Below are 24936 nucleotides of genomic sequence, written 5' to 3'. Positions count from 1 at the left end.
TTGAACACAAACTTCTCTCTCGGATCCACATGATTAAACTTGTATCTGTCTCTGCCACATGCATCAATAGGAACTCTTGAAACTCAATAATTTCTGAAGCTGCTATCATCTCTTAGACCTGAAATGACATATACAATTTTCTGGTCTCTGGGGAAGGTCAAATAGAAAGGCAAAAGGCCAAGAATTCTTATGACTTTGTGAGTGAACTAATGTGCTTTTTCCTTAAAACAACTATTACCGGGCAGCTAGGTGGCGCAGTGAATAGAGCACTGGTCCTGGAGTCAGGAGTACCTGGGTTCAAATATGGCCTCAGACACTTAATAATTGCCTAGCTGTGTGGCCTTGCAAAAGCAAAACAAACAAAAAAACAAAACAAAACAAAACAAAAAAACCCAACTATTACCAGATTCTGGTATGTATGTGTAGGGGCCCCTGGGATCAAAGGGGTGGGGCATATAACCTTACTTCCCCCTAAAAGAGTCCAGGTAAGCTCTACAGAACTCTGGGTTGACCTCTCCACAGACCAGCCCAGAGGAAGACTCCTCTAACAAGCGTTTTTCCTCTCAAGAGCTCTAGCCAACCAAATGAAATGGGTGAGTGGGTAGTGGTAGCTCTAGTCACTGAAACTCCATCTCCTAAGAGGCACCCTGAGGGAGCGACAGGAGGTAGCATATTGCTAGGAAAGTTGAACCATGACCATTACCTTGACCATCATCTCCTCTCAGACTCCAGTGTAGAAAACCAGGACCTTTAAGTCTCAGGATAAAATATTAGACTTGCTTGCAGCTCAGCCCCACTGTCATAAGTGAGGAGAAATCATTGTGGAGAGGTTTCCATTTTCCTCACTACTACCAGCAACAACTGCTGACCAACTGAGACCTTTTGGTACTGCTTTCAGTTCAAAACTCCCCCCTCCCCTTTTGTTCCCCCCCCCATCATTAGGGAAGAGACACTCCAGAGGAGAAGGGTCCAGCTAAGTTCAAGGAAGGAAGGGAGGGAAGGAAAGAAGAGAAAGAAGGAAGGAAAATTAGAAAACAAGCATTTATTTATTTGCTTTTTTGCAAGGTAAGGGAGTCAAATGATTTGCCCAAGGCCACACAGCTAGGCAATTATTAAGTGTCTGAGACCACATTTGAACTCAGGTCCTCCTGGCTCCAGGGCCAGTGCTTTATCCACTGTGCCACCTAGCTGCCCTAAAACAAGTATTTATTTAGCTCTTTTGTGGCAGATATTATGGTAAATACTGCTGGCACAAAAACAGACAAAAAAAGAAAAACAGTCCTTGCCCTGTAGGAGCTCCTGTTTTAATAGGGAGATTTTTTTTTTTGAAAATCAGAATCCAGGAACAGGGCCAGGAAGGGAATGAAGACTTACATGGGCCCCTCCACAAAGTGGAGATTCCAGGAGGTACTCAACCAAAGGAAGGAGAGAAACAAGCATGTATTACATGCCACTCAAGTACCAGACTAAAATTTTAAAGTAAGGACAGTTTAGACCTGAGTTCAAATCCACTTGATAGCCCTGAGCAAGTCACTTCCATCTTTTTGCCTAAATTTTCTCATCTGCAAAATGACCAGAAGGAAATAGCAAACCATTCTTTGCCAATCTATGCCAACAAAAAAATCCCACAACTCTGGAGAATGGGTTCTATGCTATCCACATTTTATGTCGGAAGAGGAAACAAGTCGAGGTTAAAGTATCCAAGGTTGGATTTGAACTCCATTCTTCCTGACTCCAGCCTGGTAAGCTGTCTTCTGTACAAGTGACAAGAGGGGGTAACCATACAGGGGATGGCCCAGGGCAAGGATGCCCAAGTGCACAGTATGGAAGCTTGGAAGGGCTGTGAGGGAACTGAAGGTCTGAGACAAAATTTGCAACAACTGCCATTCCTAGGGCAGGCACCTGGTCGAAGCTCAGGCCCAGGTATTTAAACCTATGCTAACGTCTTTGACCACCATTGCCCCTCTAATTAGACAAAGTCCAGGACCCTGAGTCCAAGAACCTCGGGGACAGTGATGCTTGCGGCCCACACCTGGCTGCCATCCTGGGAAGATGCCAACCCCTGTAGGAGCTAGTCTGGCCGTTGCTGCCGAGGGGACTGCAGCCCCGGCCGCTAACGATCCAGGAAAGAAAAATTCTTGCCATCAAAATCCTTGGTGCCTCAAAAGGTTCCTCCATCAGAGGTGGTTCCAACTGCATTACGGAGGAAACAGTGCCATGGGCTTGTGGCTGCGCCCTGGGGCCCAGGGGGTCTTTCCACGCCTCCGGCAAGTGAGACCTTCCAGGGGGATTGCTTCGCCTCACAGCACGGGGGCTCTCAGAGGGCAGGCACAGCTTCCCGGCCGCTGTGCTTGCATGTCCTGGCATCCCGTAGGTACGGGGACGGCACAACGCGGCAGCCTCAGTCCTCCCACCTGATCGGGCACGGTGCCCAGGGTGCGGCCGAGGGCTCCAAGTGCTGCCCAACAAAGGCGGGGGGGCTCAGGCACACCGGGCGCGGGGAACAAAGAAAGGCCCCAAAGGTCGTGCCGGGGCCGGGGTCTGCAGGTGCTTTTGGGGCGCCCCCGGGAGGCGGGAGGAGCCCCCCTTCGGGGCCGGGGCACAGCATCTCTGACTGCCCCTCGGGGGCACCAAGGTGCCCAGGGCCTCTGTGCCCCTCCTCCCCGGTCCCCCCGGCCGCTCCGGTGTACGGGATGGATGGGCGAGGCAGGGCGCGGAGTGCAGCAGAGGATGGAGAAGGGACGCAAGGAGGGGTTTGGGAGATGAGGGGCGGCACGGCGCGGGTTCGGGCATCTCGCGCCGGGGGCTGGCAGGGGCAGCGACCGAAGGAGGAAGGGGAGCCCGCCCCGCGGAGCACGCCGGGTAGCTCAAGATGCAAATCACCCCGCGCTTAAAAAAAAAAAAAAAGTCCGTCTCCGCAGCCGAGTGTCCGTGGCGGAGGCGACTAATAAAGCTTTGTGAGTTTTGAAACGGAAAGAACCGGCGGCCGGGCAACCGAAAGCGGTCCTGCCCACAAAAGGCGGGTTCCGTTGCTAGGGGGGTTGGCGGAGCAGCGTGCGTACGGGCGGAGGCGGGGGGAGGCTCGGGGGGCGCCTGCGCAGAGCGCACCGCGGGGCGGGGAGGGGCGGGGCCGCTGCAGAGGGAGCGGGAGGCGGGGCGCTTGCGCGCTTGCGCGGAGCGTGCGGCGGGGAGGGAGGACTGGTGTGTCTGTGTTGTTGTTCGGCGGCGGCGGCGGCGGCGGCGGCGGCGGCGGCGGCGGCGGCGGCGGTAAGATGGCGGCGCACGGGGGCTCTGCGGCCTCCTCGGCGCTCAAGGGGTTAATCCAGCAGTTCACCGCCATCACGGGTAAGAGACGCGGGCACGGGCAGGCGGAGGGCAGGCTCGGGGGCGGGCGGCCGCGGACTTCCCGCTCCGGGCTCCCCCTGGGCTCCCGCCCTCCTTCCGAGGCGGCGGCGGCGGCGGCGGCGGCGGGGTCCCGGGCGAGGGCGCGGGCGCAGCCTCGGCCCCTCCCCCGCCGCGCGCCCCTCCCCCCTCCCCCGCCGCGGGACGAGGACGCGGGGACCTGCCTGTCGCGTCGGGGAGCCGGCGGATGGGGCCCGGGCGAGCCGGGGCCCCGGGGCCGGAGGCAGCGATCGGGCCCCGCACCCCGCCGGCCGCCGCCCTCGGCCGCCTGTGGCCCCGCGGGGGCGTCTTGGCGCCCCCCATGCCCCGCCACGGCCGCCCCACGCCGGGAGGGCGGCGGCGCCCGGCCTCCCGCGGCGGCCCCGGGGCGCCCACGGCCGCGACCCCGGCAGGCGCAGGCCTCGGCCCCGAAGGTAGTGGGGGAGGGGCGGCGCCGCCGAGGGGGCGGGGGCCCGGGGGGCAGGAAGCGCCCGCGGCCGGGGGGAGGGGCGCGGCATCCGGCGACGGGGGGCCGCGCGCCCCCGGCCCGGGCCGAGGGATGCGGCCGCAGGCCGGGCCCCCCGGCGCGCTGCCCCCCGGCCGGGCCCGCGCCCCGGCCCCGCCGCCGCCGCCGCGGCCGGCTCCTCTGACGGCGCGCAACTTTTTTTTTTTGCATGAGTTATTAGAGGGGCGGAGCGAGCGGGGAAGTTCTCTGTAAAGTGATTTGAGGGAAGAGTGACTCCATGTGCCTCAGTGTAGGCTCACCGTTTGGGGGGTTTTGGGGGTTTTATGTTGGAAGGAGGTCAGACTTAAGTAAGTCTAGGTGGTCCCCGTGAACCGACCAGAAACGATGCTCGCAGGATCGGGAATAAGAAAGTGCTTCTGCAGGACTGCGGGCTCGAAATTTTGGCTGTCAAGCGTGCACGACCGTTGCCTTGAAATTGGGAAACCATCGAACAGGCGTTGGCAACACATCTTTGAGTTTTTTTCATTAGATTTTGCACTTTGCCGACCTTTATAGAAGAAGGCTGATCGAGATTATTTGCATTGTAGTATGACTTTGCTTTTTTTCAAGTCAAATTTGTAAATGCCCAAGAATGAGATGTTATCTATAAGTGATGCTTACTTATCATTGTGATAAATATTTGACAAATATTTTTTTTAAAAAGTGAAATGACTTTTTTTTAAAAGTTTTTGCAAGGCCATGGGGTTAAGTAACTTGTCCAAGGCCACACAGCTAGGTAATTATTAAGTGTCTGAGGCCGAACTTGAACTCGGGTCCTGACTCCAGGGCCGGGGCTGTATCCATTGTGCCACCTAGCCACCTCGAAATGGTCTTTCTAATATATTTTCAGGTTCATATGTTTTTTAAAAGTATTTTGAGATTGGAGATAATGTTATCCTAGGTGTTTGCAGACTGACTCTGAATTGAGTGGTCCAAGTTAAAGGAGTTGAGCTTAAATGGAACGATGGTTTAGAATGAATGGATTTATATTCTGGAAGATTTGAATGTAGACTAGCACTGTGTTCATGGGCAACAACCTCTCAGTCTATTTCCCTCATGTACAAAATGAGGATAATAGCTCCTATCTCCCAGGGTTGTTGTGAGGGTAAAATGAGATAATCTTTTGTAAAAGCTCCTTCCAAACCTTCCTGAACTATATATAAATGCTAGCTTTTATTAGATCCAGGCATGATTTGATCTATTATTAGTCATTTTCTTATTGAAAGATGTGATATAGCAGAAAAATTGTTGGACACCAGTCTATAACTTAATAAAGGCCTTAGGTAAGTCATTTCTACTAAGGATTCCTCATCTGAAAATCTGAGTTAATTACACTCCACACTAAGTTTGGGATTTTTTGTTTGTTGGTTTGTTTTAGAAAAGTACTTTTCAAACCTTAAATATAAGTAGTTGTTATAATTTCTCCATTTAATTGTAGATTTATCAAAGTAATTTAAGATGTCTTTATTTCCTACCGAGTTCAGAGTGTTCTTTCTCATCTCTAGTACTGTTTTAGCTATAGATAGGGAGCAATATAATTATTTCCTAAAAAGACTGGAGCATTGACAAGTGACTCATCTAGTATAGAAATGAAAGGACTTTGAAAATCTAGAGGTATTCTATTGATGTAATGTTATAAAATTGTAATATTTTGTTTTTTATTTCCCAACTATAATTGTTAGATCCTTTTTGCAAAGTCATAGGTTTATTATGAACATTTTTGCCACTGGCATTAGAATACCTACTTTTTTATTTATTTATTTTTAGGGGGGGTTTTTTGTTTGTTCTTTTGTAAGGCAATGGGGTTACATGGCTTGCCCAAGACCACACAGCTAGGTAGATATTGGGTGTCTGAGGTCAGATTTGAACTCAGGTACTCTTGACTCCAGGGCTGATGACTATCCACTGCACCACCTAGCCACCCCAGAATATCTATTTCTTGACATAGTTGCATTTAACAAAAATTGGTTAAATTTAGTTTAATTCTCTATGTATCGTGGACATGGTTTTTAATTTTAAAAAAATGTGCATTTATGATAAAGCAATCATTTGTATTAAATATCAAATTGTAAGTTTTAAAGATGCATAATAAATCCCTCCCCCTCAAACTTAAAATATTAACTTTTGTACTTAACTTAATTTTTTCTTTTTCTACTTAGTATTTCTTTTAAAGATGTTTCTTTTTTGATTTTTGCAAGGCAGTGGGGTTAAGTGACTTGCTCAAGGTCATATAGTTAAGTAATTATTTAAAGTGTCTGAGTTTGGATTTGAACTTGGGTCCTCCTGATAGGACAGGTGCCCTATACACTTCTACATTGAGCTGCCTCTTAAAGACTTGTTAATTTGTAGTGATTATACTAAAGGAAGAAAGCATTTTTACAAATTTTAGAAACTACTTCCCATATTATCACTTCAGTGTTTTTGTGTAGCCAGAGTAGCCACATTATATAGTTAACTTTTCTTAAGTTAAAAATTGATTATTATACCATTTGTTGTCCATAAGAAAATGATTTTGTGATAGTACAGTCTTGTGACTTACAAAACATTTTTTAAAGTTATGTACTTAAGGTATCAAAAAAAATCAACTGTACAAGTACAAAATAGGGAAGTGGAGGCATTTCATGTGAAAAAGACCTGGAAATTTTAGATTGCAAGGTCAGTATTAATCAGTATAACTACCAAAAAAAGCTATGTTTAAAAATATATTGTCCAGAAGTGAAGTAATATAGACCCTATGTATTTTGTGCAAGATAGAATATGTCTGAAGTATGATGTTCATTTCTGGGTACTAACTTATGTAAGGGATGTTGAGATGGATTGTACTTAGAGGAAGGGTGACCAAGGATTGCAGGAAACAAAACTATATGGTCAGGGGACAGTTAGGTGGCGCAGTGGACAGAGTACAGAGCACCAGCACTGTGGTCAGGAGGATCTGAGTTCAAATTCATTCTCAGACAAATAATAATTATATAATTGTGTGACCTTGGGCAAGTCACTTAACCCCACTTGTAAAAACTTAGAAAAAACTATGGTCATATTAAAGTCAGATAAAGGAACTAAGTATGTTTTGAATGTACAAAGAAAAGACTTTACTGGAATTGTGATAAAGTGATAGTTTTCTCATCTGTAACTGGACTTTAGAGTTGTCATAGAACTGTTGGGAAGAAAGCTTTGTCTATAATGTTATAATCTGAACTGTTATTAATATTTATGTTCATGGAAAAACTGTTCAGGATGTGTGTGTGTAATTCACACATATCTACGTATTGGGCAGACACAGTAGATGGAGAGAGGACTGGATTTTCATTTGGGAACTTGTGAGGAGGGCATTTCAAGCTTCTTCAAAAAAAAGATCATACTTTTTTTTATTAGTGATCACTCTCATTTCCAAAAACAACCTCTTTTGGCCCCTCTCTTTAGGGAGTTATTCTTTATTGCAGAGAGTTTATGATAATCCAGTTCATGGATTGCTATAATCTCTGAAGAATTTAATTTACAGACCATCCAACTCTTATTGAAGACGGGGTTATGGTGGGCATGAAAGCTGTAATAGCATTAATGAAGAATTGAACAGGGAAGCAGGGTAAGGGATATCATTAGAGAACTGGCAGGAATGTTGGGGTGGGTGTGGGGAGAAGGTACCCTAGTTATGATAAGAATGAGGAATAGCATTGAATAATCCAGATGTTCCATTGATGTCAACCATATATTAATAAATCTAGAGTCAAGGCCCCAGCATGTTGGGTAAACCTTGTGATGTTCATAAGACAAGAGTTAAACAGGATTTGATGTAACAATTAATAATCTGCACCATTAGTGATAGTTTACTTAAGTGAATTTGTGAATTCCTTACAAGTATTATGTGAGGGGAAATTGAACTTATTCTGCTTGCTTTCAGGAAAAACTTGATTTAGTATTTATGATTGATATATATGAGGGTTTATATCAGAAATTCACAATATAAAAAAGTACTTCCTGACAGTCAGCAACATCCAAAAGTACATTGGATTTCTTCATGAAGAATTAAATTTCCAGTCACTGATGGTTATTATCCAGAGACTTGTCTTGATTGTGTATGGATCATTTGTGATTCAGATAGATGTTCTTCTAGTTGACCTTTAAATGTCTCTTCTAACTCTATTCTATAATCCCAGAGGAAAACAACAATAAAATTATTATTTTGATAGCTGTTGAATAATCTTTTTCAGATTTATTTTACTAATTGTGTTTTGCTTAGGCAATATTAAAGTAAGTCTTACATACTTTGAGCATGTGATTTATGGCTGAAGGGAGGAAATTTTGGCACTCAAATTGCTGTGAAATAATCCAGAATTTATAAAGGAATTAAATTTTTGTAGAATTTGAGAGCACAATAGTGCAAACTTATTTGTTGGTAATTATCATTATTATTATTTTTTTTTTTTTGCAAGGCAATGGGGTTAAGTGTGGAGGCCAAATTTGAACTCAGGTCCTCCTGACTCCAGGGCCCAATGCTCTTATCTATTGTGCAACCTAGCTGTCCCCTTGACTATTACTTTTAATTAGATTTTTTTTGGCAAGGCAATGGGGTTAAGTGGCTTGCCCAAGGCCACACAGCTAGGTCATTATTAAGTGTCTGAGTCCTACTTTGAGCTCAGGTACTCCTCAATCCAGGGCCCGTGCTCTATCCCACTGTGCCACCTAGCTGTCCCTGGTAATTATTTTTGAGCTGTTTTGAATAAAGTCCTGTTAATCAGCATTTCTGCCTATTTCCTGAACTGAAATATTTAGTACAACCAAATTCTGAACAGTTGTGACAAATGAGCTTATTCATTAAGTTCCAGAAGTCTCATTTGTGCTTTTATGTATAAAAATTCTACCTGATTGTCATAGTCTATTTTGTTAAAGTCACTCAAGATGATAATCTCTTCCTGAAGTTAAAAGTGAGTGCTAGAGTGTAGAGGTGTTCTTTGAAACTTAAAAATAAGATAATGTTTTGAATGGTGACAAAAAGTTAGAAAATTGTGATAAAGCTATTAAAGATGATTTGGTTGAGGGCAAGAAAACAACTTAAACTAAGGCTGCTTCAATTTTGATTCAATAATTACCTTGCAGTAGTGCAACTTCTGCATAGTGTTTGAGTGATTAACTGCTCTACATTTTGTTCATCTGAAAAAAGGTAAAAGAAAAAAATCAAGACAATGGAATTTATTAAGCAAATTTTAGATAAGGGTTGCTAACAGATTTCAGGAGAATTCAATATCCCAGACTATTTAGCACAAACACTAGCATTGCAATCCTGGGCTAGTTACTTAAACTCTATCTCAGTTTCCTCTGCTGTAAAAGGAATAATAATAGCCCCTATCTCGCTAGGGTTGTTGAGAGGATCAAATGTTATAATATTTGTAAGTTACCCAGTACAATACAGTATTTAGCATATGGTGCTTAAATAAGTACTTACTTAAACCCTTCCTAAATAGTTGATCATGCTAAAGAGCCTCTTATTAATAAAAGGCATTTAACATATTGTTTACTAAAACAAAATATGCAAATATTTCCATCCAAAAAAGTTTAAAACAAACATGTTGAAACTTAAATAACAAAAGTGTAAATTACTCAGAATGTCTTATTTTGTATTACCATATGTTAGGTACATTAACTTTTTGGTTAAAAAAATGAGGACTAGTAAAGAATAAGTATTTTTTTCTCTTTGATGTGATAGATTTAGCTGAAAAGAGGAGCTGTCTATTAAGATTCTTCTAATGCAAAGTAGAAGTAGGTTTGGCATTTTTCCCCAGCCCCCTTACACATCTGTGAGATTAGACTATTCCAGGAAACCAATAGCTTAGATAGAATGATTGAACATTTTTCATTCCAATTGATGTGGCTATGTGGAATAAATGTAAAATTTTACTTCCTCCATTTGCAATTTCTTATCTTTGTATTGTTATTGATGAAATTTCTTGGAATCTTTGTATAAAACCTCCTTTGATCTCATTCCTCATACCCTTAGTCTTCATTTAGTGCAATATATGTTTAGAAATTATTTTAGCTCCAAAGATAATTAGTGCTAATCTGAAGCATCCTGATGTCCAGCCCACCATTTTTTAAAATCAATTTTTATTGATAAGTTTTATTTTTAGGTCACTTTAATTTTTTTTTTAGGTTTTTGCAAGGCAAATGGGGTTAAGTGGCTTGCCCAAGGCCACACAGCTAGGTAATTATTAAGTGTCTGAGGCCGGATTTGAACCCAGGTACACCTGACTTCAGGGCAGATGCTCTATCCACTGCACCACCTAGCTGCCCCTTAGATCACTTTTTAAAAAAATTTTTAAACAATTAGAAAATAAGAAAAGAAGAAAACATCGCCATGTACATAGCAGAACATAGGAGAGGATTCAATATAAGACAACAAATTTCCATTTCAAGAAAACTTGTATAATAAATACTATTTATTTTATTCAAAGCTGTCCAGCTTTTCTTTGCTTCTTTAAAGGTTTTCTCTTGTTTTTCTGATGTGGCACTATTTTTTCTCCTTCCCCCTCAAAGAAAGCTACAGTTTCAGATTTCAAAGCAGTCACATACACGTATACTTACACACACACACACACACACACACACACACACACGCAGATATTTGTAATTGTCCAGAAATATACTTGTGCACCCTACCATACTTGTCATCTGTTTCTCGGAAGATGGCTAGCATCCTTCTTAAGTCTTAACACATTTTTTCTAAATCAACCAGTTCATCATTTTCTAAACCATAGCAATTTTGTCTGAGATTATCCATGAAAGCCTCTTCCCAATTTTCTGCATTCCTTCTATTCTTAGCTGCATGTTTTATTTTTTCATGAAAAGTTTCAAATAATAAAAATTAACCACTTTACATTTTCAGCAATGCTCTCACCTTAATACTATGCATATGCATGTAAGTATGTATAAGGTCTGATACTACTGGATCTGTTTCCTTTACATCTTTCTTTTCCCTGGTTTCTTTGAAGTTTCTGACTCTTTGTTCTTCCAAATGAACTTTGTTATTTTTTTTCCCAACGCACTAAGATAATTTTTTAGTAATTTAATTGGAATGGCATTACATAAATAGATTAGGTAAACTAGGTCACTGTTTAATGTCATTTTTCAGTGTATTTTTTTCCCTCCGTACTTGTCCAGAGAGCCAACTTATATTATGATTTTAAAAGGAAGAACAAGTTTAGCAAAACTAAGCAAGGTAATGAAAAAGGAGAAAATAAAAAGAGAAAAGTAATCCACATAATGAATTATAGTTGCTTCATGAAATGGGACATTACTTCTGGTTTAAATTAAAAGTATTTTTATAGTGTATACTTTGTTTCTTCAAAATAAGCTAATTTAAAGTTTCATAATATGCCCAAATCCCTGCTATATTTCTCCTCATAATTTACTTTGAATTCTTGTTGCTTTTCCTTAGAGACACTCTCTCTAATCCCTGCTTATCTATTTGGTATTTTGATTTTCTTCAACTCCAGTAGGGAATGGGGGGGGGGATAGAGTCTGGGTGAATGTGTGTGCATGCACACTTGGATATAAGTGCTCACCAGTGCCCAAGAGTACAGATTCAACTGGATATGTGGTTGTGTGAAGAAAGATCTTACTGATGTCATCTACTTTCCAGATCCTATTCTTAGTTTCTTATTTATGCTTGGAATTGGCAGAGATTTTCATAGATTGCACACCAAATCTTCATTTTTTTAATTAAATGCAGGAATTTTCTAGTACTTTGTAAGTTCCTTGAGGGCAGAGATTATTTTGTTGTTTATGTTCCCAACTCTGGGCACAATGTTGTGACTATAGTAGGTATCTGTAAGACAGTATGTCATAGTGGATAGAATGTTGAATTTGGAAGCAAGAATTCAATAACCACTAATTGTGTGGTCTTGGACAAGTCATTTAATTCACTTTTGTTCAATACACTGAAAAATGACATTGGTTGCCTTACTATATGCTATGCCCTGGGCTAGGCTATCTACATATATAAAGACAGAACAAAATAGTCTCTGACTTCTAGAGCTTGCATTCTAATAAAAGGAAATAGAAATATATGCCAAAATAATATTTTGATACATCTCCATAATAATATACAAAAATCTATTCAGAGTAAATACAAGGTAATTTCATGGAGGGAAAGCACTAATCTCTGGTGGACAGAGATTGAATCAGAAAAGGCTTCCTGTAATGGGAGTCATCTGAATTGTTCTTTGAAGAAATCTAAGGATTTTTTTTTAAGGATTTTGCAAGGCAAATGGGGTTAAGTGGTTTGCCCAAGGCCACACAGCTAGGTAATTATTAAGTGTCTGATGCCAGGTTTGAACTCAAGTACTCCTGACTCCAGGGCCGGTGCTCTATCTACTGCACCACCTAGCCACCCCTAGAAATCTAAGGATTATTTTAAGGGAGAGATGAGGAGGAAATAACGTTTCAGGAATGGAGGCTGTCCATAGGAAAACATGGATAGAGGTAGAGGAAGAATGTTCTTATGGAGAACAGCAAGCAGTTTAGTGAAATTTTATAACATGTGATGTCTGGAAAGATCTTTTGGAATCACTCTGTGAAGGGCTTTATATGCCATTCAGAGAATTTTGTTTTATTACAGAGATAGTGTGCCACTGCAGCTTCTTGAACAGTGGAGTGATGTGCTCAGAGCTACTATTTCACAAAGTTGTGAGGATCAAGTGAAATTTTTTTTTTTTGGTTTTTGTGCAAGGCAGTGGGATTAAGTTGTCCAAGGTCACACAGCTAAAGTAAGTGTCACATGTCTGAGGCCAGATTTGAACTCAATTCCTCCTCATTCCAGAGCCAATATCCACTGTACCATCTAGCTCCCCCTAAAGCAATAATTCCTAATGGACAACTCTAACGATATAATTTCCCTATTTTGTTTAATAAATTCCAGTGGCCCCTAATACCTTTAGGGCAAGATTTCTTAACTTTTATTTTTCCTTTGGTAGATGGATTCCTTTGACAGACTCAGTCTTTTCAAAGTAATGCTATTAAATTTAAAAGACAAAATCCATAGAATTGTAAAGGAAATCAATTGTATTGAAATAAATATATAATTTCCCCCCATCCAAGGATACGTAGACCCTCTTATTTCTCTCTTAGGTGAAGAACTGTTTATGATCAAAGGTAGATTCTTCAGACATTTAAAACCTTATATAATTTGGTACCAGCCTACCTTATTGTATGTTTTTTCTTTGTGTACTCTGTAGTCTAGCCAAACTTGCCTTTTTTTTTTTTGCAGTTTCTGAATTACATCTCATTCTCTGTATTTAGTTGTCCCATACTTGTAATTCATTTTCATAGGGGCAGCTAGGTGGCGCAATGGATAGAGTACTGGCCCTGGAGTCAGTAGGACCTGAGTTCAAATGGGGGCAAGTCACTGAAGTGCAAGTGCAGGTCACTTTGGGCAGGTCACTGAACCCCCATTGCATTAAATCAAATTTAAAAAAGAATTCACTCTTATTTGAGCTTCTGAAACCACTTACTCTAAACCTCTGTTCCTATGCCTCTTGTTACATGAAGCTTTTTGTTATTCCTGTAGTTAGTTGTTAGGGCCTCTCCCCCTCCTACTGTTACCTTGAATTATCTTGACTATGCTTAGTATACACTTGTGTAGTACATGTTCCATTCTCTGTAGAGTATATAAGTTCATTGAGGGCAGTGATTTTCATTTAAGTCTGTATCTTTAGGGCCTAGCACATAGAAGGCGCTTACTATATGCTTTAGCACAGCCTGGTTCTAAGGGAATAACATCCCAAAATATTAGGGTTCACACTCTTTGAAGTTCTACTTATGTAAAATATGGTCTCTGGTTCTAGGCCAATGGGAGTCATACAATGGAAATTTGAATAATGCCAAATCTGACCACTTCATTGGTGGTAAGGGAGAGAAAAGTATAGGATTGTCTTCAGGATAAAAGATATGCTAATAGGGGAGATTGCAAAGAAACTTCCATCTGTTTTAACAGTTTGCTGTAGAACTAACCCTGGTCACCAATATCAGTTCTATGTCTATTTTTGTATACATGACATAAATCATATTGGTGATTATATTAATTATAACAGACATATCTTTAGTACTTTGTAATTTGCAAAGCTCCATAATTTTTACTTGATTCTCCAAGGAATTTTGCAAGCAGGATATAAGACATTATTGTCGTCATTTTTTAGATAAACTAAGCCCAGAAGGTTGTTATATAGCACAGTCATAAATCATTGTCATTTAAAGTGAGGTTTAGATTATTGTTTCCTGTTCTGGGCTTTACACAGCTTTTGGTTCACAGGAGACCATAAGTTCAGCCAGAATTAACATGTTCGTTAGTGGTAGAATCCTTGTTTATACAGTCTAGAACAGCTTTGCTTTGTGAATTATATTCAGCGAAAAATCTGAAATAGCAGTTACATTCACAATACCTTTGTACATTTAGCACTTTAAAGAAATTTTGTGTGTGTGTGTGTGTTTTGCTATAGTAGTTGTGCATGATAACTACAGAAGAAGAAATCTGTATATAACACAGTACTTCTAATTCACCTAGGTTTACTACTTTGTACATTTGTCTTCATTATTCACACTCATACTATACATAAACATCAGCTCATTTTCAAATTTGTTTCATTTTGGTCTAAATGTCCCTAGCACCTAGTCCAGTGCCTTGTACATAAGTGCTTATTTGGTAATAATTAACATTGAAATGCTCCTGTTGATTTAAAAGGGCTGTGAGTTTGCAGAATCTTTACTGAATATGGGATTTCATAGGGAGCTTGTGTTGAATAAAAAAACAAACTATTTTGCAACTTATAGCCTTAAACAGTTATCTGAGAGACTGAGAAGGTGACTTGCCTAGGACCACTCGGCCATTATATATGTTAGTGTTAGTTCTTCCTGAGCCTGAAACTAGCTTTCTTCTTCTATCTTTTAGAATTCTGTATTTGTAGATCTGACCAAAGCCTTTGATACCATCAGTCATGAGGGTTTATGGAAAATTGTGTCAAAATTTGGTTACCCAGAGAAGTTCATCAATATTGTACATAAGTTCCATGACAGCATGCTTGCCCCAGTTCTGGATAATGGATGATGCTCTTGAAATTTGCCAGTCAACCATGGAGTAAAACAAGAATGTGTTCTTGCTATCAACTTTTTTTAGCATGTTTTCAGCTATGTTATCAAACTCCTTCAAAAAGGATGAACATAACCTCAAGGTCAGCTTACTGCACTGATGGCAAATTCTTTAACTTGAAAAGGCTACAAGCTAAGACAAAAAATGGAGGGATATTTGGTGTGGGATCTTCTGTTTGCAGATGATTAGGCACTGAATGCAGCCTCTGAAGCTGAGATGGAACAAAGTGTGGATTGATTCTCTGTTGCTTGTGCTGATTTTGGTCTAAGAATTAACACCAAGAAAACACAGGTGTTTCATCAGCCAGCACCACACCATCCATCTGTGGAACCATCAGTTAAGCAAATGGAGAAAGGTTTTTTTTTTTTATGATTTTTTTCTTCCAAGGTCACACAGCTAGTTAATTAAGTGTCTGACTTCAGAGTCTGTGCTTTATCCATTGCACCACCTAGCTGCCCCCAAAAGGAGAAGTTTTTGAATACTGTGGACAAGTTCACTTACCTTGGCAGTGTCCTTTTCAGGGAGGTACTCATTGACTATGAGGTTGACATTCACGGTGCCAGCCTAGCTCAGTATTTGGGAGGCTCCAAAAGAAAATGTGGGAGAGGTATTAGACTTAACTACCAAACTGAAAGTCTACAGAGCCAATGTGCTGACCTCATTGCTATCTGCCTGTGAAACCTGGACAGTCTACTGGTGCCATGTCAGGAAATTGAATGTTTCCATTTAAATTGTCTTAGGAAGATTCTGAAGATCACCTGTCAGGAGAAGATATCAGACACTGAGGTTCTTTCTCGAGCTAAATTTCCAAGCATTCCACTGTTTCCATAGAGAGCATAACTGCTATGAACTGGCCTCATTAGAGTGCCAGGTATATAATAGTTAAAAAAACTTTTGTGGAGAATTTACACAGGACAAGCGCTCATGTTGGGGGTGGGGTGAAGCTCTCTCTTAAAAACTTTAGAATTCATTGTGCAGTATAGGAGACATTAGCACAGGGTGCTGCCCAGCATGAAGTGCCCCTTATCACACTCATCAGGTGCTGTACTCTATGAGAAAGGCAGAATTGAAGCAGCTCAAAGGAAACATGAGATACATAAATTTAGAGTCTCCACTCCAGGTGTTCACATGGACTATTTGTCCTGTGGGACAGCTTTCTTTAATTTGTCTCTAACATTAATAATGTTATTTTGGTCATCTTCAATAATGAAGAAAAAGAACCAACTAACCTCCCATATAATGAGTGACAGAACTGTCAAAAAGTCCTTGCTGATGCATTCTACACAGTTTGTCTCTGCACAATGCTCAGCATGTCAGATCCTATCCACAGACTTATATATCTCTCTTCCTTCCAGCTGACCTGGACTATAAAAATGACTCAATGCGACTTTTTTTCCCCTTGTATTTCTTAATCACGATTCAGGGTGGTACATATCTGTCTGGAGGAATTAAGTGGGACAAGGAAACTTTCTCTTTTACTATTCTGCCATCTTGTCTCTGGATCCTCCTGAAAAGGTCTTTTAAAAGCTAGTCCAATCTGTTCATTTTACAGATAAGGAAATAAGAGAGCTAAAAAGATTGTTTCCTGCTCAAAGTCATGCTTAATTACGCAGCAAGTATAGAGCTGGGCCCAGGTTCTGTGACTACAGATTACTCCCGATGTTTGTCTTTTGTTCTTCATATGACATAATGCGCAAATTGGATTTGAGTGAGGGGGGTGTTGTGCTAACCAACCTCTCTTTCTCTGGAACCAGTGGCCAGGTATCAGGATGAGCAATCATGGTTAAGTGACTAGCTCAAAGTCACATAGCCAGTAAGTGTCCACTGCACCATTTAACTAAGGCAAGGAATTAGACTTTGAGAGGGGGTATCTTATCAATAGGGAAATGAGTAAACAAGTTATGGTACATAATTGTATTGGAATACTGGAGTTTGATGGTTTAGCAAAACAGTACCATTAGCAGTGATGGCTATGGTGATAACAAGTTTTTATCCCAGTGTCATGTTATTTTTACTGTATAAGTTATCTAGATAATTGACTTAGCTATTTAATTCTCTGGTAAGAAAAGAATAAATTGCTATCTAAGAAAGCTATTTCTAAGGCTTACGGGTAAGTGATAGAGAATACCTCATTTTGATAAGATAAGCAGCTTGAGAAAAGCCTTTAACTTTTCTTTGATACTCAAAAGCTAGAAGCCTTTGGAATAGATAATAGTTGGTGATGTATTTGCCTAGTCTATGATATCATCAGTATTTTTAGATTAGAATTTAAGGGGGAGGTGGCTAGGTGGCACAGTGGATAAAGCACCAGCCCTGGAGTCAGGAGTACCTGGGCTCAAATCCGGTCTCGGACACTTAATAATTACCTAGCTGTGTGGCCTTGGGCAAGCCACTTAAACCCATTTGCCTTGCAAAAAAAAAACCCTTAAAAAAAAGAATTTAAGGGGGAAATGGGAAAATGTTAGAATTAATATTAGAAGTATCACAAAACTACTTGTATCATTGGAGGAATACATAAACAAAAAGGAATGTCAGTTTGAGCTATATTGAAAATTTATGAATCCCAAACAATTTTTATATTTGGAATATTCACTTCAACAAATAATCATTCAGGATCATGTGACATACTAATCATATAGCTACATTATGCACTAATTTATATGTGATAATTGCATGAGGAAGGTTCAGCTTAAAGTGCTGTATGAAATACAAGAGGAAAAATAGATTATCTTGGAAGCATCAGGGAAAGGGCAACAAAAATAAACATCCTCTTTGAACCAGCAGTACCACTACTGGGTCTGTACCCTGAAGAGATGATGAAAAAGGGTAAAAACATCACTTGTACAAAAATATTCATAGCCGCCCTGTTTGTGGTGGCAAAGAATTGGAAATTGAGTGAATGTCCATCAGTTGGGGGAATGGCTTAGCAAACTGTGGTATATGTATGTCATGGAACACTATTGTTCTATTAGAAACCAGGAGGGACGGGATTTCAGGGAAGCCTGGAGGCATTTGCATGAACTGATGCTGAGTGAGATGAGCAGAACCAGAAAAACACTGTACACCCTAATAGCAACATGGGGGCGATGATCAACCTTGATGGACTCACTCATTCCATCAATGCAGCAATCAGGGACAATTTGGGGCTCTCAATGGAGAATACCATCTGTATCCAGAGAAACAACTGTGGAATTTGAACAAAGACCAAGGACTATCACCTTAAATTTCGGGGGGGGGGGACCTGATATCTTATTGTCTGATCTTGCTATCTCTTATACTTTATGTTTCTTCCTTGAGGTTATAATTTCTCTCTCATCACACTCAATTTGGATCAATGTATACCATGGAAACATATAAATACTGACAAATTGCATTCTGTGGGAGATGGGGGGGTGAGTAGGATTAGGGGGAAAATTGTAAAACTCAAAAATAAAATGTTCTTTTTGCTGTTTTCACTATTTTTTACAATTTGTCATTGAGTTAATAAGAGTTTAATATTCTTTTATTCACTGTGAAGTCAAACTTTTATCACTTTGGAATTCAGTAAACTGTCCATTTTTCCAAATTTAAACTTTGGAATTCAAAATTTCAATGGAGTTTGAATGAAATAGTTTTGGATAAATTTCTTGATGTATAGCATGAAGCAAGGTCATGTTGCAATATTATATCTTTTTTTTTTTTTTTTTTTGCAAAGCAATGGGGTTAAGTGGCTTGCCCAAGGCCACCCAGCTAGGAAATTATTAAGTGTTCGAGACTGGATTTGAACCCAGGTACTCCTGACTCCAGGGCCAGTGCTTTATCCACTGTGCCACCTAGCTGCCCCAATATTTGGGAATTTTTGAAGTTCTGGAACAGTTCTTCTAATGAGTATGTCAATATATATGTCAGCATTTGTCATTCTCCCAAAAGGATAAAGACTTTGAAGGTCCAGTAGAAATAAAAAATTTCCAACATTTTAGAAGTAGATGTTTTACAATTTGATTAAGATGAGCAGATCTTATGGGTTCACCTTGATAATTTATCTCAATGGTTTTGGAAAAGCAAGTTTCAATCGTAAAAGTAACCATTTTCAAATTTTTCAATACTCTGGTGTTTGTATTGCATTGTCCATGATAAGCATTTTTACTTATGGCAGTGGTTAGCTGCAGTTTTTGACTACTTTTCTTTTCTAATGTTCTTCCAGTTATAAACATAAATTATTCTCTCTCCAACTGTCACTTTCCTCTGAAGTTCATTGCTAGTTTTCTAAGGATTAATAAGACTCCTTTAATAGTGACAGTTTCCTAATTCTTGGTATTTGATGTTTTTCCATTTTCAACTAGACTTGTCTTTTAACTTTTGGAGCATCTTAATCCATTGAACTTTTATTTTCTCCACATCAACATTGCTACAATATCTCTAATAGTCACTGAAGTATGCTCTTTAAGTGCTACAACTTTTTCTCCTTGTCTTTGAATTAATAGCCATTCTTCAAAATCAGATAATTATAAAATACAATAAAAAGGAATGCAGATACATAAATAGCATGTAATTCAGCACTGAACTGTCAAAAAATAACTAAAGGAGAAGAAAGTGGCTCAGTCCAGCTTCATCTGATCAAGGTTAAGTGTTTGGTATATAAAATTCTTATGAACTTAATGCCAGATTGTAAAAAACAAGTGAAAGCAGCAAAAAAATATTGCATTTTAAAAAAAAATTTGGTTTTTTAATGTGAAATGTAAGATTTATTATGAAAAAAATCAATAAATTTAATTTTTACTTTGTCCCAATTAATTCAATACTGCTGTACTCAACTGACTCTTAAGCCATGTCAGAATTATTACTTTTTCTAAGTAATTCACACATCATCATAGGAATTATTTTAAGAAAAGGCAGGGGACATGAAAGTGAAATCTGTATTAAGGAATAGAGTTCAGTTTGATCTGTAGAGAGAAGTAATACTACTGGTAATTTACATACCACTTAAAAACTTGAACTCTGCCTTATATATATGTTTTTCTGAGCCTTAAAACAACCTTGCAAGATAACTAGTTATCCATTTTTTTCTAGTTGAGGAAACAGATTTCAAAGAGGTTAAGTGATCCATAGGTAGTGTTAGATGCAGATCTGAAGGGGGCAGCTAGGTGGCACAGTGGATAGAGCACTGGCCCTGGAGTCAGGAAGGAGTATCTGGGTTCAAATCCGGTCTCAGACACTTAATAATTACCTAGCTGTGTGGCCTTGGGCAGGCCACTTACCTCATTCCCTTGCAAAAACCTAAAAAAATCCAAAAAAAAAACCAGAAGCAGATCTGACTTTTAAGCCTGTATCCTATCTGTTATGTCAGACTATTTTTCTATGAATAGTATGAGATGAGACTGACATGGTAGCATGCTATACATAGTCTATGAATAGAAGGTAGAGGTATTTATTTGACCTTTAACTGAGTAGGCATTAGATAGCCATTGAATATTGAGCAAAAGAGTGACCTGATTGGACCTATGCTTAAGATCAATTATCCTGAAAGCAACTGGCATATGTGGGTCTCAGAGAAAAATGAACTCTTAAGGGGTTTGAAGACATTATAGATAGTAAGTATGTAGAATGTACTACTATGTGCCAGCCACTGTATGAAGCACCAAGGGCCCCTCTCTCCTAATAGCAAAAAAACTTTTCTGCACATAAGGAACTCATTTTTAAAAATTTTGTAAGGCAGTGGGGTTAAATGACTTGCCCGAGGTCACACAGCTAAGTATTAAATATCTGAGGCCGTATTTGAACTCAAAAAGTCCTGATTCCAGGACCGGTGCTCTATTCACTGTCCACCTAGTTGCCCCTGGAGCTCATTTTCTAATGAAGGGGACATGTAAATGATGTACTTTATCGAGATTAAATGAAAGTTAACTTCAGGGGAAAGACGCTTGGCATTTGACTTGAGCAGAAATAGCAGGTAAGACTGGGTAAAAGTCTCATAGAGAGTCTTGAAATAAGGCAAGAGGCAGAGATGAGAAAGAGAGCATTCAAGGAATGCCAGAATAGCCATGAAAAGAGGTGATGATAGAGCATTTTTAGTAAGGAATAGCAAGTAGGTCATTGTGACTGGATCTTTCATGTAGAAAGTGCTTGACTTGGAGGGTTATTGGTTGTAGAGGGATTTTAAGAATGAAGAGGATTTTTGTATTTGATTCTGGAATGAATAGGGAACAATTGAAGTTTATTGAATAGGGTAAAGTAACATGGTCAAAATAACATAATTTAGGAATATTACATGGCAACTGAATGGATGAAGTACTGAAGTGAGGAGAGACTTGAAGCAGAGACCAACCAGAAGGCTTTTAACAGTAGTCTAGTATGATATGATGGAAGTCTGAACAAGGGATGGTATCTGAGATTTGAAAGAAAGGGTCTGTGAAAAGAAAGAGATGTGAAGGTACAAATGACAAAGACTCAGCAACATATTGGATATAAGATGTACAAAAGAGTTGAGGATAACACTGAGCTAGGTGACTTGGAACTTCTTTCCAAAAAGTTTTGGGGTTTGGGGGATAGGGTTTTCTTTGTAGTGCTTCCAAATAGACTTGTAAATTACTGTCCTTTGGAATATCTGTCCTCAAAATTATCGTGTGACAGCAGACAATAGTTAGAGATGTAGGCTTCAAGTCAGGTCAGTAATAAAGTTAGAGATCAAAATTCATAGGATAGAGGGTTATAAACTGATAGAATGTCTCTGCTTTTCAAATACACCTGTAATCCTTGATAATTATAATTAAGTAGAAAACCACAATTTCTTTTTTGTTTACTCTTTTGAAAGATACATTATTCAGACAGATTGAAAAGGGATCAGATGCACTTTTTATGGAGAATTATATTTTTTGGCAGATACAAAGAGAGTTGTCCTCTATTTTCAGTAGGTTCTTTGCTTGTGCCAGTTTTATTCTTTTAAGAATAAATCTATCATTTGGTTGGTAAGTATGCTTTAATAGAAATGTCTATTCTCCTCTTTCCTTTTCTTCTTAAGCCTTTAACACATTACCATGTATTCATTCTGTTTTTTAACAAAGGATAGTAATAGTAATGGTTGACGTTTATTTAATATTTTTAAGTTTGTCAAAGCACTTTACATAATTCAAGGGTGGATCCCGGAGTATTTTTGTTTTCATTTAGTAGATTAGAAAACTGAGATCCAGAGAAGTGGATAATAATAATCCTTCTGCAGACACTTTCATCAGATCATATTTCCTTTATGTAAATATTTTGAGTTTATTCTGTCATCTATACTGTCTTGATGTGTAGTTAAATGCCCATAGGTAGTCTTAACTATTTCTATATTTTTACTTGAGAATTGTCTGGCATTAGTTTATTGGTATTGTTTCTGTAATGCTACCTCTTTTTATTAAAAATAAATTTATTTTACCAATTATATGAAAGGATTTTTCAACATTCATTTTTGGCAAGTTTTTTCCCCTCTTATCCTTCCTTCCCTCCACCCTAAAAATATCAACATAAAATTATGTAGGTTATTAATGTACAGACACATATTTTCATATTGGGGTATGCTATGAAAGAAGAATCAGAACAAAAAGGGGAAAAACATTTAAAAAGATAAAAAGAGCTGCATTCAGATGCCATATTTCTTTCTCTGGGCAAAGATGGTATTTTCCATCACATGTCTTTTAGAATTACTGTGTTTATAAGAAGAGCTAAGTCTGTTGTAGATGATCATCACACAGTATTGTTTTTCCTACCCATAGTGCTCTCCTGGTTCTGTTGACTTCACTCAACATCAGTTCATCTAAATCTTTCTAGGCTTTTCTGAAATCTTCCTGGCCAGTGTTTCTTATAGAGCAATAACATCCCATTATATTCATGTATCACACAACGTGTTGAGTCATTTCCCCATTGATAGGCATCCTCTCAATGACCAGTTTTTTTCCATCACAAAAAAGTTGTGAATATTCTTGTACATGTAGGGTTTCCCCCTTTTTCTGTGATCTAACACTTTTTTTTTTTGCCCTTTTGGCATAGTTTCAAATTTTTTTCTCCAGAATTGTAGGATTAGCTCACAATTCCACAATAATGACCAGTTTTCCAATATCCCCTCCAACATTGATCATTTACCTTTTCTGTCAAATTAAACAATCTGATGGGCAGCTAGGTTGACCAGCTAGGTAGAGCACCAGCCCTGAAGTCAGGAGGACCTGAGTTCAAATTTGATCTCAGACACTAACTGTGTGATCTTGGGCAAATCACTTAACCCTGATTACCTCTCATCCAGGGCCATCTCCAGTCATGATTATTCAAATCTGGTCACTGGACCTAGATGTTTCTGGTGGAAAAAGTAAGACTGGTGACTTAGCCCAGCACCCTTCACTCCAATTCAGTTCCTGTGCATGTCATAGCAATCACCTCCTTGATATCATGGTCTTCAAAAACAAAGGACAAACCTCATCAGACAATATGATAGATATGAGGTCATACTTCAGAGTTGTTTTAATTTGCATTTCTCTAATTGTGGCTTAGTGGTGTTTTTTTTCTTGATGTTTATTTTTGTTTTTGTGTGGTAATAGGGTTAAGCTGCTTGCCCAAGGTCATACAGCTAGTTAATGTCCAGGTGTTTGAGGTCAGATTTGTATTTAGGCCCTCCTGACACTTGGACCAGTACTCTATCCATTGTGCCACCTAATTGGTCTTGCTTTCTTTGTTAAACATGTTTGGATTTTTTTCCATAAAATTTAATTTTGTAACTTTATCTGGGTAATGTCTTCCCTCTCTTTTCCCCTTCCATTCAGTTTAAAGACTTCATGATCAGATTTGTAAGTCTGCCAAAAGCATCTTTATAATCCTCATGAGGCCATCAACAACTAAACTACATCTGTCTACAAAAATTACATTTCAGATCCTTCTTTCCAGGAACTAATTGGCCAGTAGTTGTTAAAGGCTAGATGGCATGAAGATTGAAGCACTTTGACAAAATAAAACTTTTGCTTTATATGTAAATTAATTTATCCATGTAAACCTTCAGTAATTATACTGAATTATAATTCATAATTCAGTCAAAATTACAATGACATTACAACTGTAATTTTTTTTCTAAGAACATGATATGATTGAAAGAGGACCAGATTTGGGAATCAAGGCTTTGATATTGATTTGGCTTTTTGGATTTCTAGGTTTTTCCTCAGTGGAATTTTATTCAAATTATGAAAACCTGTGAATTTTTTTTAAAAGTACAAAAAAATGATTTTCTTCTATTTATTAATTGAATTGAATCTCCAGAATTTTGAGAACACTAATCTGGTAACTGATCAGTGCTAGTTAGCTATGTCACAGCTTTTTTTGTGTGTGTGGAGACAAAATAGCTATTGCAATTTGAAAATCCTTATTGACTTAAGGGTTTGCATGCGTCATTTTCATTGAATCTTTGATCTCATTCAAGCCTTTTCTTGCTATGCAACTCTTATCTATCTGTAAGATATTCATATTTTTTTATTTGAAAAAAACATTACACATTACACGAATACCAGTGCATCACTCAAGACCATCTTTTCCCTTCTCACTACATGATCAGACCACCTTTTCTGGTGACACCTCTTAAATGATGCATAATTTTTGTCCAGTGATTCCCACTGGTCCCCCGAATTCATCTTTTCTTACAAAGTATAGTCAAGCACAACAAATCAGCACATTTTTTTGACATGAGGTATGAGGCACTGCACATTCCAAAAACAACTCAACTCATTGTTCATCTTCTCATTTGCCTAAGATGTATATATCCTATTGGACTAATACATTGGGTTGTTCATATAATTCTTTATCATTCACTAGACAGTAAATGTTCTTCAATTTTTTTCTGGGTTTTTTTTCCCTTCTGAGGATCATTAGTTCAAACTTTTTAGTGATTGTGGGTCTCATTTAAGAGAATCTGATATTCTAGAGT

General features: G+C 39.3%; 1 protein-coding gene across 2 annotated transcripts in view; it reads left to right on the top strand.

Annotated features, from left to right (window-relative positions):
- Window positions 1-3257: 3257 nt before the first annotated feature.
- The window catches only part of UBXN7 (UBX domain protein 7), a 64594-nt gene continuing 42915 nt past the window's right edge, over window positions 3258-24936 (top strand). For both annotated transcript variants that reach the window (XM_074214775.1, XM_074214774.1), the window contains exon 1: window positions 3258-3345. In XM_074214775.1, coding sequence (XP_074070876.1) covers window positions 3273-3345 — 73 coding nt within the window. In that variant the 5' untranslated portion in view covers window positions 3258-3272. The remainder of the gene's footprint in view (window positions 3346-24936) is intronic.

This window comes from Macrotis lagotis, chromosome 1 (assembly GCF_037893015.1).
Source record: "Macrotis lagotis isolate mMagLag1 chromosome 1, bilby.v1.9.chrom.fasta, whole genome shotgun sequence".
Classification (NCBI taxonomy): domain Eukaryota; kingdom Metazoa; phylum Chordata; class Mammalia; order Peramelemorphia; family Peramelidae; genus Macrotis; species Macrotis lagotis.
Note: the sequence above shows the minus strand (reverse complement) of the source record. Positions and strands in the feature narration are given on the sequence as shown.